Source organism: Bactrocera neohumeralis, unplaced genomic scaffold (genome assembly GCF_024586455.1).
Source record: "Bactrocera neohumeralis isolate Rockhampton unplaced genomic scaffold, APGP_CSIRO_Bneo_wtdbg2-racon-allhic-juicebox.fasta_v2 ctg4403, whole genome shotgun sequence".
Classification (NCBI taxonomy): domain Eukaryota; kingdom Metazoa; phylum Arthropoda; class Insecta; order Diptera; family Tephritidae; genus Bactrocera; species Bactrocera neohumeralis.
Window position 1 is genome coordinate 1 of NW_026091441.1, and position 12,970 is coordinate 12,970.

A 12,970-nucleotide genomic window follows, 5' to 3' on the forward strand; every position below is an offset into this window, starting at 1 on the left:
AACCCGGAAGGGGGAAAAGACCCGCTTTTTTCCCTCCCCCCCCCCCCAAAAAGTTGGGGAAAAAGGGGGGGGGGGCCGAGGAAAAAACCGAAGAGAAGGACGGCCAAAGCCTCTAGCTCGAGCCCTTTTTTCCCGAGGGGGCCAAAAGGAAAGGGGGGGGAGGGCTTCATGGTGGTGTGTGTGTGTGTGCCTCACCCCCCCCCTTTTTCTCTTTCTTAAACGAACTTGTTTTACCTTTTTTTTTTTTTTTAAATTTTTTTTTTTCTCTTTTCCTTATGCAACTCCCCTATATGTGATGTAGATATGCCGGCGTTTGAGTCCTTTAGGTGTTCTGTTTTTCACGCTTTCTTTTCTTCTTTCCTTTTTTTTTCTCTTTTTCTTATTTCTGTTTGTTGTTGTCGTTCAACTCTTTCATCTCTCCTTGTTTTTTTTTCTTCTTTTTTCTTTTACGCTAGACGTTTTTCTCTCTTCCCCTCTTTCACCTTTTCTTCTACAGTAGATCCACTAGAGTCTTTCCCTCCTTTTTCTTCCTCCTTTTCCTTCACGCTCTGTCTATCGCCCTGGTTCATGTCTTTGCCCAGTTTCCGGTGCTCAGCTGCAAACAAACAAACAAAAAAAAAAGAGAGAGAGAGAAAAAAAAGAGAGCATTTGGGCAACACTAAAAAAGGGAAAAAAAGCATAATGAAAAAACGCACACAATAATCAGGTGCGCATTAGACATCTTCTTCTACCGGGGAAACCGCCTCCACCGATATTTAGAGTTTTCCTTCCCCTCTCTCCCTTCCCCCCGCGCTCCTTTTTTCTTTTCTTACTCATTTTTGTTTTTTCTCCGACCGTGTTTTTTGTTCTTTTTTTCCTCAATATATGCTCTTTTTTTTTTTTCTTCTTTTCTTATTGTGCCCTCTTTTTTTTCTTTCTTTGTGGGAGTGTCTCACTCTTCCCCCTTTTTTTTTTTTTTTTTAGCGAGTTCGGGCCATCGGTGGCCCATCTTATCCTGTGAAACGTGAGGGAATACTTTACCTATCCCTTCCCAAAAAGTCCATTTATTTTTAAAAGAGAAAAAAAAAAGAAAAAAAAAAGAAAGAGAAGAGAGAGAGAGAGAGGTGCGAGTTCGGGGTGATACCCCCGGCAGAGAGTACTTGACCGAAGAGCGGAGAAAGGATGGAGCCGATGCAAGGCAGGGCGCGTTCGTCTGTGCGTCCGTGCGGGGCCATTTTCAAGCCTTACTGGTGAAAGAGGGACATCCCCCTTTTGCAGTCCGCAGTTCGTAGGGCTGTTCTGCCTGCCAAAGAAGGCGGAGGATGCGCTGCAGAGGGGGAGAGGAGCTGGAGAGAGCGATTCTGTGACTCTCTCTTTTTCTTTCCTTTTCCCCCCTGTGACCGTATTGCTCTTTTGCTTCTTCCTCCTCTCTCGATATCTTTTCTCGTTACGCCAAGGAGGGAAAAAAAAGAAGAGCAACACCAGCCGCAACACAAGCCTTTCTAGATCACAACCTTGACTTCATTCTCTTTTTTTTTTTTTGCGTGCGCGCGTGTGTTTTGCCAAGTGTCTTTCCCTTTCTAGACTCTATCGGTATTTTTTTTTCCTTTTCTTCATTCTTTCTATTCACCTGACTCCAGCCCTTGCTGCTAGTGCGTCACGACGGCGCATGCTCTTTAACCTCAGAGGCGCTTCCGCTGGGCAGCGCATCACGCGAGCGCTCTGCCCCCGTTCCATTAGACGAGGCCTTGTCGCGGCGTCCCGCGACGAAGACAGAGCCACCGCCGCGACTGACTACCCGTTCCTCAGCTGCGCGCCGAAGCGTGGAGGAGGGAATGAGAGTGTACAGGGCGGCTTTGAAGGTAACCGAGTAGGCACGCAGGACGGCGCCGCGCCTCCGCCGTCGAGGCAGCTGGGAGGATGGGACCCTTCCTTGTTGTTAGCGCGGCGAGCGACAGCGAGCCAGCCGTCTCTAGCCGCGGACGAAGGAGGCAGCAGGGGCGCGCAGCGCTGGCTTCCCCCCCCCCCTCACCGACCCGGCACCCCGCCTCTGCGGTGCGGCCGCCGAAGCAAGAGGAGTCGGGCGAGACACACGCAGCGTGAGCTTTAGTTTGGAAGAGGCGGCCCCACCGCCGCCGCTGCAACGCCAGCCGCGGGAGACGTCTGCGGTGCTGCCCGCCCGTCCTTCCTCTCTCCTCCTCGGCGCAAGGGGAACTACCATCGCTTCAGCGACCCGACCAGCGGCAGCAGCAACAGTGGGCGACAGCTCGTCCAGCGGCCGATGCCGATTGCGCGGACGGGAAAACCGGCTCTGAATGGCAGCAGCGCGCGGCCGCATTCTCCAGTTTTGCAGGCCGGCCACGACTTTGCCGCTAACCCGTGCGGACTGTTTGTGTCCCCCGCCACGATTTTGGCGGCCTTTTCCACCAGCGCGATGGCAGCGATGCTGGCACTGGCGCGCGGCGCGCGCGGCGGGGCGGCGCGTCAAAGCGGAGCCCTTCTCGGTTCTCCGGCTACAACGGCGATATCAATGCCGAGGACGACGACGGAGAGGAAGAGGAAGAGGAGGAGGAGGGAGCCATCCAACCGGGTCTGGTGGTGTCGGTCGAATGCGGCGGGTGGCTGCGGATGCGTGACCTAATTCCTTCCAGCAACGACGGCAGCAAAGGCATCTCCACCACCGGCACGGCCGGCTCTGCCTTCTCCATGTCGCTGGCGAAGGAGGAGGAGGGCATGATCCGCTACCAGTGCCGCCTGTCGCGGGGCAACGAGGCGAAGCTGCGCCTGCTGGGCCATCGGCGCCACCGCACCGGCCCCTTCTCCGCGGCGGCGCAGGCGCGCGGCGTGCCTGCTGGTGGTTGGCTTACTCGGTGGCGGCCTCACCTGCTACCGCATCGCTGGCGAATCGCTGATGAAGCTGCAGTCGGTGCCGTGGGCGGCCGTCCCGTGTCGCAGGTGCACACACTCCTCGCAAAAGAGCACTCGGCCGTCTTGTCCACCAGCACTCTTGGCGATCTCGCGCTGTGGTCGGTGAGTCCGTTTGGGCTTCACTGCGTGGCGCAGACGGCTTCCTGTGGCACGTCGGCTAACACAGTCGTCGCCGTGTGCCCTGCCAGCGGCGGAAGCACCGTGGCGGCGGCGGCAGCGACGCGGGACGACGTCCGCTTTTTCTTTACGCCAATGTGGTGCCGGTGGGGTACGAAGAGGAGCTCCTGCAAGGGGCGGTCAGCGCCTTCTTTGTGGAGTGCCGCCCAGCGACGGAAAGGAAGAGGCTAGTTGGCACGTCCTCAAGGTCTTCGCCGCGCCAGCGTCCGGGGCGAGGTTCACTGTTTATGTGAAGCGCCGGCGGCCAGGCAGCTGTGGGCCGGCACCGGCACCGGCAGTCTGCTCGTGTGGGATACGGAGAGCTGCGCGCTCCTTCGACGGGTGGCCCTCCCCTCGTCCAGCCCCACCCACGCGCTGACCCTGGCGGCCTTCTCCTCTTCCTCAGCGCCCGCGCTTTCCTGTCCGGCGGCGGCGGTGGCGGCGGGGACTTTGTGTTGGCGCTGCCGGACGCTGTGTGGGCGTGCCAGCTGAGCGGTGAGGTGACGGCGTGGGAGACAGGCGCATTTGCGCTCCTTCAGCAGCTCACCGTGAGCTATCCCCCTCTCACCCGCCACCGGGCCGCCGCCGGCGCTGGGAGAGACAAAAAGAGAGGGACCTCCACGCGCTACGGTGGCAGTGCAGAAGAGGAGGAGAATGGAATGATCGTGGTGGAGGATGCTGTTGACCTCACGCGGGTGCTCTGCGAGGGCGGCGCGGATGGCAGCGGCGACGACCCTTTTCTCCAGAAGCGCAAGAACCACTTCACGATGGGCGTGATCGCGCTTGAACCGGTCGTGATGTGGCGCACCTGGTCTACCGCGACCGACGGCACTGTTCGATCTTGGTTGGTCCCGGCCACCACCACCACCACCACGGCGGCGGCGACAAAAAACAGGACAGGCGAGCATAAAGGGAGGGGTCTGATGGCGTGCAAGACGACTTTGCCGTGCCGCCGCTGGACCCTGAGGTGGTTCGCGGCTTTCTGCACGCCAAGGCCGAGGAGCTGGCCGCGGTCGGTCGGAAGCGGAGGCCGCCCGCGTCGCCCACGAGGCGGAGATCGACGCGCTGAAGGGGAGAAACGAGGCGCTCGCGGCCGCCTTGAAGAGGCCACAGCGCAGCTGCAAGCGCAAGTGGCCGTGGCGGAGGAACGGGAGACGAAGGGGGCGGCGAGGCACGCGAACAACGGCGGTGGCGGTGACGATGGACTGGCCCGAAGCCCACCGCCCGGAGCACCGAGGATGCTGACGTGCCGCCTCCGCTGCCACGGCCAAGCGCGGCGCCGCCTGTCTCAACGGAACATCTCGCTCAACTGCTGCAATCGCTGCGCGGGAAGCTGGAGGACACAATGGAGGAGAAGTCAGGCATCCAGCAGGAACTGCTCGCCTACCGGCTGCGCAGCCTTGACGACTCCGCTGCCGCACACGACGCACGTGCCGCCGCCACCCCGCGAGCCTGCGAATGCCCATCACCGACGCCGCCACGCGCGGCCCTCCCACTCTCCCTCTTCCTCCTCCTCCTCCGAGGCGTCTACATCGCCATCTTCCTCGGCCACCGCCTCCTGCGTCCGAGGATATTGCGCTTGTGGAGGCGTGGAGCAGCACCCCGGTGCCGATCCTGGGCGGAGGCGGCGGGCGTCACCCTCCCGACTTCTCTCCTTCACGCAATCAACCGAAGAACGGGAGTGGGAGTGGGAGGGGCACCGCGCAGTCGTCGCCGTCAGCATACGGCAACGGGTCCACCATCTTGGCGCCAGCGCACAACCTGCACTCGCCTTACTACCACTACTAGGTGCGAGGAAAGGGCGCGAAAAAGAAGAGGAGAGAGAGAAACAAGAGAGAAACGTGGCGAGCGGCTTTTCTCTTCATTTTGTTTTGCGCGACATGGGCTTTGCTCGTCCGCAACTTGTATAATTCTCACCCATTAGAATGCAAATACGAAAAAAAAAAAAACACACCCACACGGAGAGTGACGACTGCCCGTTAAGACGGATGACTCAGCTTAGCGGACACCGCACGCAGAGTGTATCAGAGCCCCGTACTGCCCTTTCCACACACTCTTCTTCCCTTTTTTCTTTTTTTTTTCTTTATCCTTACGACTAATGGGAACAAAACAGCCGCCATCCACTGAAGGGGCGCTTTTCACACACTACAGTTTCGCAGGGTGCACAAACGCACTCACGCGCACACACACACACACACACACACACCACATTCACAGGTGCACTTTTAGAGATTGAAAACGATCGAAAACGAAACAATACAGAGAGAAAGAGAGAGACAGAAAAAGAAAACAAAAGAACTATGTCCTTATCGCCACAGACGCCACTGTCATCGACGCCGGCACCGGAAGGAGCGGAGAAGGCCGTTCGAGCGCTCACACTGTTTGAGACGCTCCGTACGTCCCTTGAGGCCGACCGACTACACATGCAACCCGTGGTCGTTGCGACGTCGAGCCCAACAACAACAGCGGCGGCGACGAAGAAGGGCCGGGCAAGACACGGTGCTCCCACCGTTGCCGCTGCCGCTGCGGGTTGGACGGATGGCACCGCCGCCGCGGAGGATCCCGAGAAACAGCTTCTGCGGCGGCAGCTGCAGCATGCGGAGGAGCTCGTGAAGAAACTGCATGACAAAAACACCGCCCTCCGCCGCAGCCTTCAGCAACTGGAGGAGGCGGAAGCGGACAGTAGGGCGCAGCTGACAGCGAAGACCGCCTCCGTTGCCCAGCAAGAGCGCCAGCAGCAGCAGGTGATGGCACAGCTGAGGTCAAAAGTGAAGGAACTGTCGGCAGCCCTTGCAGAGCAACAGCAGCAGCGGCGACTAGACCAGGCGGAGGCCCCACCCGCGCCTCCAGCGGCAGCAACAGCAACAGCAGCAGCAGGGAGCTCGCAGAATCAATCAGTGCGCATCCTTGCACTAGAGTCCGAACTGGGAGCGCTCGCTCACCGCGTGAAGCTCTGTGAGGCCCAACGAGATCGTCTAGCCGAAGTTCAGCTCGCCTCCGTGCTGCTCGCACCCGTGCCGCCGCCGTCCCAGGGCCAACCAGGCGCCGCGTTAGACGCAGCAAAGCAGAGTGCACAGGAAGCCCGCATCGCCAAGCTGGTGAATGGGGAAGTGCGGAAGCTTTTCGCGGCGATGCGTCTGCAGTTGGTGGAGGAGGCAACTCTTCGCGAGGTGGAGCGCAGCCGTCGCAACGAACTCCTCTTTTTACAGGAGCGACAGAAGGATGCTGACGGCGGTGACCTGTGAAAACAAAAGAAAAAACGTTAAAAAAAAAAGAGCGAGCAGACACACACACACACACACACACACACACGGTCTCTTTTTCTCTCTCACACACGCGTATCCTTTGCGTCTATTTTTTCGTGCTTCTTTTTAGCGGCACCAACTCCTCCATACAATCAGTGTACACTTCTGCCCTCATCAGAGAAAAAAGAAACAAAAGACATTCCCGCACAGGCACACCAAACAAGGAAAGCAGGCAACTCGCCCTTTAGTGGTACATTCTCTGCCCTTCCGTTGTATTTGTTCATTACGCTCTTATCAAGCTTCCACGTGTCTCACATGTCCCCGTCAACGTATTCTTCACTCCCCTCTTCCTCTTTTCACTTGTGGTTCAGGTCATTTGTTTTTCTGTGCCCTTGAAGAGAAGCTTGTTCTTTCCTCGTGTAGAGCCCTCCGCCCTTTCGTCTTTTTCTTTTTTTGTTTTGCTCTCTGTACAGCAGTACCAGAACACGCGCGCGCGCTCTCGTTTGTAAAAAAAAAAGACAGATTCCCCTGTTTTCTTTCTCTTTCTTCCCCATTTTTGGACGACATGTCGAATCGCCAGATCCTTGCCACCTTCGACGAGTACCAGAAGGCTCGTGTGAAGTTTGTGCAAACCGTAGCAGATCTCGCCTCCAAGCCTCAGCACATTGAGGCGCTCCAGCAGGCAGGCGTCATGCAGCTGCTGCGCCCCTCTTGCTGGACAGCGTGCCGTCGATCCAGCAGTCGGCCGCGCTCGCCCTTGGCCGTCTCGCGAACTACAACGAGGAGCTCGCGGAGAACGTCGTCTCGGGCGACATCCTTGCCCAGCTTGTGTATTCTCTGGGCGACCAAAACCCTTCTACAAGAAATCCGCCGCCTTTGTGCTGCGCAGCGTCGCTCGCCACTCCCCACAACTGGCGCAGGCCGTCGTGGACAGCCAAGCGGTCGAGGCACTGGTCAGCTGCCTTGAGGAGTTCGACCCCACCGTGAAGGAGCGCCGCCTGGGCTCTGGGCTACATTGCGCGCCACAACGCAGAGCTCGCGCAGGAGGTGGTCGACAAGGGCGCCGTCCCCCCGCTCGTGCTGTGCGTGCGGGAGCCGGAGCTGTCCCTCAAGCGCATCGCCGCCTCTACGCTGGCTGACATCGCAAAGCACTCCCCGGAGCTCGCGCAGGCCCTCGTCGACGAGGATGCCATTACGCACCTTGCCCCACTGATCACTAGCAGCGACGCGAAGCTCAAGCGCCAGGTGTGCCAGTGCCTCGCGCAGGTCGCCAAGCACTCGGTCGAGCTCGCCGAACTCGTCGTGGAGGGTGAGATCTTCCCGAAGATCTTTCTCCTGCTCAAGGACGGCGACGACGTGGTCAGAAAGAACGCCGCCACGTGCATCCGCGAGATCGCCAAGCACACCCCCGAGCTGGCCCAGCTCGTGGTGAACGCTGGCGGCGTCGGCGCGCTGGTCGACTACACCGCCGACACCAAGGGCAGCACGCGCCTGCCGGGTGTCATGACGCTCGGCTACATTGCTGCCTTCAGCGAGACGCTGGCGCTTGCCGTCATTGTGTCGCATGGCGTGGCGCCTGTCGTGGAGGCACTGGAGAAGGAGCAGGAGGACCACATCAAGGCCGCCGCCGCGTGGACGCTCGGCCAGCTTGGCCGCCACAGCGCCGACCATGCCAAGGCCGTCGCCGATTGCAACGCCCTGCCGCGCCTCCTCGACGCCTTCCTGAACCCGAAAGGTTCTGACGACCTCAAGATGAAGAGCAAGCGCGCGCTCAAGAACATCATCCAGCACTGCGTCCACCTGCCTGCCCTCGAACCCCTGCTGCACCCGCAGGCCCGGAGAATGTACTCAAATACGTCTGCGGCCAGTACGCGAAGGTGCTCCCCACCGATATCGCCGCCAAGCGCGAGTTCGTGGCAAACCGGGGCCTCGCCACCATTCAGCGCATCAAGGCGGAGCCGGGCAGCAAGCTCGCAGAGTATGTCCAAACGATCAACAGCTGCTACCCGCCCGAAATTGTACAGTACTACTCCCCCGACGCGCGCAGTCCTTCCTGGAGAAGATTGAGAACTACCACATCCAGCAGAACTAAAGAGCGGAAAAGCGAGGAGACCTGTCCCTCCCTTCTCTTTCTCTCTTCTTCCCTTGTCCCACACTCTCTCCTCCTTCTCCTTCTCCTTCCACTGTCCTTTCCCGCGTCGTTGCTAAGAGCGGGAGGGTGGCAAAACGCTCCTGCAGGGCAGGCGTTGGAGCCCTTCTTTTCTCCCTTTTTTTTTGAAGACACGTTGACTCAACTTTTTTTTCCCCGGTTGCATTGTTTGCGTTTTGTTGTGCTTTTTTTACGTTGTCCCCGCCACCCTTCGTTACACCTTCCCTCTCCCTCATTCCGTCTTTCTCTTTTTTTGCCCGACTGCACATGCCAGTGATCTGGCTCCTTTTCTTTTTCCCGTTGGAGTGCGGTGCTTCCCGAGTGAGTGAGTGTGTGTGTTAGTGTGAGGCCCAACTCCTTGTCTTTTCTTCGCAATCTCGTTTTTTTTTGTTGTTACCTTGGATGTACACGCCCATGTAATGTAAACCTGTTTTCTTTTTCCCCCTTCTCTCCGCACTGAATTCAATGCACACAACCCTCTATTAAAAGAAAAGAGGTACAAAAAAAAGGAAGAACGCAAAGAGCAGTAGCCACGACACGATGGCAAATTCATGCGGTGCATGACGAAGAGAACGAAGCGCTGTACTCTAGCGATGCAAAACGCGCAAAAAAGAGAGAGAGGAGAGTGAACGCCTGTCTCTGCCTGTCCTCTTTGCTTCTTGCAAGTCGTCGAGTTCCCCATTCTCGCAAAGAGCGAACGAAGGACAAGCCGATGGGTGGTACCATCCTGCAACTTTCTTGAACGCCACTGCCACTGTCGTCTTTTTCTTTCATGCGCTTCTCTCCCGCTTCCTTCTTTCTTTTTTGCACCTCCCTTTCTCTCCTCAACACATGGTAGGACTTTAGATGTTTTCTCTATTGCTTTCGCACTACTTCTTCTCTCTAAGCCAGCAAGAACAGAGTTGAGAAAGAGCTCTGCAGCCTTTTCTTTTTACTCTTTCACTCTTTTACTCTTTCACTTTATTGCTTTTTGTCTTTTTTTCTCCCTCCCCCTCCTGCCGCATTCTCCACATTTCATTTTTTTTTTTTTTGCTTTATTACGCACACAAAAGGAAAAAAAGAGAAAAAAAAAGAATCAGCTTTTTCCCCTTTCTCCAACGTCGTCCTTTTATCCCGCCGAATTCGTTCGGTGCTTTTCCTGACCCCTTTCCTCTTTCTTTTCCCCCTCCTCTTTTCAAACCGGACAAAGCAGTGCTGCGCGCCTACGCTCAACGAAGTGGTGGAGAAACCGGCCTACATCGTGCTGAACTCTTTGCTTCCAAAGGCAGTGCCTCGCACCGTTGACGACGGAAAGGATTTGGCGATACTCTGGCGCTTCATAAAAACAACAACAACAACAAACGAACGAACGAATCGGTCATACACAAACAACCAACAGCAACACATTACCGCCGAGGCGAAGTGAAAGGGGAGCTACCACTTTTTTTTTTTTTTTTTTCCTGCCTCCATGACGGACACTCTTCGCAGCGAAGCCGCTCCTCCCTCCTCCCCCACCGTAGAGAACGCCGACTGGGGCGAGGGCTCCCCTGTGTGCTGGATCTGCCGCTGCGGCGAGCATGAAGAACTCGATCCGGCAGATCCTTCGGCCGGCCCCAACCACCATGGCGGCAGCAGCAACAGCGGCAGCGGGGGTGGTAGTGGTGGTGGTGGCGCGGACAGCAGCGAGGCGGGCGGTGGCGGGGCGACAGAGCCGTTAGTCCGCGACCGTTGCCGCTGCCGCGGGGCGTTTAGCGTCGTGCATCAGTCCTGCATCAACCGGTGGGTGATCGATGCGGACCACCGCACCTGCGGCCTCTGTGGCGCGACTTATGCATTGGAGGCGGCCGGTGCCCGGTCGTTTTTTTTGCGGACTCCACGTCGAGGCGGTGGCGGCGGCTGCACCGCTGGCTGGGGCCGTGGTTGCTGTACGCCGAGTACACCTGTCGCCTCTTCAGCGCGCTGCTGGTCTGCGCGTGGCACGCGTTTGTGTGCTTCGGCTTGCAATCGGCGCTGCTGCGCCTGCTACAGCTTGCCGCCCTTGCACCTTTTGCTTTTCCGTCCCCGGAGCCGGATGTTGACGCTTGTGGCGGTCAGCGCCCTCGTGTGCTATGTGTGCTGCTGCCGCCGCCCGCAGCTGTTGCTGCTGTGCTGCTGCCACGGCTGGCTGGCGCAGCTGACGGGGTGGTACTTGCGACGCTCGTGGCGGTGCTTTCGTTACCCACACGCGGAGCGCCAACGCGAGGCGGAACAGCGGCGCTGGCGACAGTCGGTTAACCAGCTCCCGTGGGCGGGGCGCTGGCTCGAGACGGCATGTCAATGGCAGCGCTCCTGGACAGGCTCACAGGAGGGGCGGCGGTGGGAGAGCCAATTCGACGTTCTTGTCGCGTGCGTGTGGGGGTGTGTGGGCGCCCCTCTCGGCATGGCCGGCGCAGCGCTGCTCTTTTGCTGCCCCGAGTACCACCTGCCGCCGTGCCCCCCGTTGCTCTTTCACGTGGACATGGAGGTCGTGGGCGTCGACCTCTTTGACGAGGAGGCCAACCACCACCGCCGCCGCGGCGTCGCGGGTGGTGGTGGTGGTGGTGGGCTCGGGTTGGCGGCGGAGGGGAGGACGGTGCAGAGGTCGGCGGCAACGACGGACCTCGCCCTCTCCGCCAGGAGCCGCTGCAGCCGCCGCCGCGCCCGCTGAACCAATCACGGCGGCGGCGCTTCGGGCGGCAGAACCGCATCCGCCAGAGGGCTTACCGCACTTGCGTGGTGGTTCGCGGCCCGCTGTACGCCTTCATGCAGCGCGAGCTCGTCCGCGGGGTGCACGTCGTGCTCGCACCGCTGCTGACCGGCGTGGCCGCCCACGTCGCGACTTCGCCGGTGCTCTCTTGGAGGCTGGATCTGAGCAGCTGGCTGGCCTACGCCGCCAGCGACAGCGTCTTCTCTTTCAGCGGCCGCTTCAACGTCACCGGCGTCGCCGCCGTCGCCCCGGCGCTGTTCTCGCCCGTCGCCAACACCGCGGTCTTTGCAGCGGTGCCGCCCTCCCCTTTGAGGCGCTGGTGTGCCTCGGCGCGATGCTGCGGGATGTCGCGCTAGGCCGAAGCTCTCTCGGCTCCCTCGTGCTTCTCGTGGGCCGGGGCCTCTACAGCGTCTTGTCCTTCCCCTTTGGCTGGCTCGACGTTGTTGGGTACTGGTCCGCTGGCGTGGTCGTGTTGTGGGTGGCCACCGTGCTGGTGGTGCGGCCGCTCATGCAGGTCACCATGTCCACCAGGCTCGTGACGGACCGCCTCGGCTTCTGCGTGACGCACCCCCTCGACGTCGCTGCCGTGGATCGCCTCGTGGAGTTTGGCTGGGTGCGTAACAACCAGAAGCGCGAGTGGATGGGCGGCTCGAGCTTGCTGGCCTGGAGCGTGGACACACTGCTAAGGGTCGTGCCGCGGGAGATGTGGCGGGCTCTCTGCCGTTGCCTGACCTGTCTGCTGCTGCTGCTCGTCGGCACCTCGCTGGTGGTGGGTTCGCGCCTTGGACTGGAGCGGGGCGGGCTGGTCCAGACGTACAGCGCGGCACCTGGTATCAGCGTCGCCGTCATGGAGGCTGAGTCGCTGCCGCTGTGGCGCCTCCCTGACGTCGCAACCCTGCACACGCGGGCGACGCCAAACGCCGCCAAGAGAGACGCCTTTTGTTTCGACAAGACGCTTCGTGGGGAGGAGATGGCAGAGCCGGCCGCCGCGCCTGCCCAGCCGGCGGCCACGCCATCATCGGACGCGTACACAGACGCGTTCGGTTTCACTGCGGACACGCTGCGAGAGGCGTGGTACCTCGCCCCGGCGGTGCGCGCGCCCATCTGGAGGGCCTCGGTGGACCTTGCCGCCCGGAGCGTCGACGGCCGGTGCGACGCGGCGGTGAATGAGAGCGGAGAACGGGTGGCGCAACCTTGTCACCGCCGCGTGCCGTGGGCGGAGTGGACGCTGACCGCCGCGCTGCTTTTGTGGTGCGCGCTCTTTCTGAATACGTACCGTGGCACTACTACTGGCTGAGGCGCATGCTGCTGCTATACCGCTGGTGGGGCCGCAGCGTTCTGCGGCTGCCGACGACGGGGCCGCGGTCGGTGTTCTGTGACGGGCAGCAGGGCCAGCGCCTCACCCGCTGGTTGCGCGCCTGCGAGCGGCGGGCGGGCAGCGCGATGGCGGCGATCACTGCGCCGGGCCCGCTGCTCTACCACGCCGTGGATACCGTGCTGACTTGGAACCCCATCCACGGGGACGGGGCGGCCGGCAGCGCGGGCGACGGCTACCCGCACCACCTCAGCATCCACCAAGAGTTCAACCGCAACGACAACGAGCCGAGCCTGGCGCGGTACGCACAAGGGGTGCGAGCGAGACAGCGGGAGGTAAAGCGCCGTTTGCGAATGGAGGAGCGCGCCGAGGCTGCCGAGAGGCGGCGGCGGCGGCAGCAGCAGCTGCAAGAGCAGCGCCGGCAGCCGCCCAAGAAGTCAGCTCTGGCGGGGGCCTGCGACACCGTGGCGCAGCGCACAAAAGACGCGGTGCCT

At 60.2% G+C, this 12,970-nt stretch overlaps 1 protein-coding gene and 1 pseudogene across 1 annotated transcript; both read left to right on the plus strand.

The window, feature by feature from the left end:
• Positions 1–5,363: 5,363 nt before the first annotated feature.
• LOC126767162 (uncharacterized) lies at positions 5,364–6,308 on the plus strand. The gene has a single exon (XM_050484747.1). It carries the CDS (start codon positions 5,364–5,366, stop codon positions 6,306–6,308), a length of 945 nt encoding a protein of 314 aa, XP_050340704.1.
• Positions 6,309–6,873: 565 nt separating this feature from the next.
• LOC126767163 (sperm-associated antigen 6-like) lies at positions 6,874–8,400 on the plus strand (annotated as a pseudogene).
• Positions 8,401–12,970: the final 4,570 nt, after the last annotated feature.

Excerpts from the sequence above, each read along its gene's own strand:
- LOC126767162 (XM_050484747.1), top strand. The coding sequence starts at position 5,364 with ATGTCCTTATCGCCACAGACGCCACTGTCATCGACGCCGGCACCGGAA.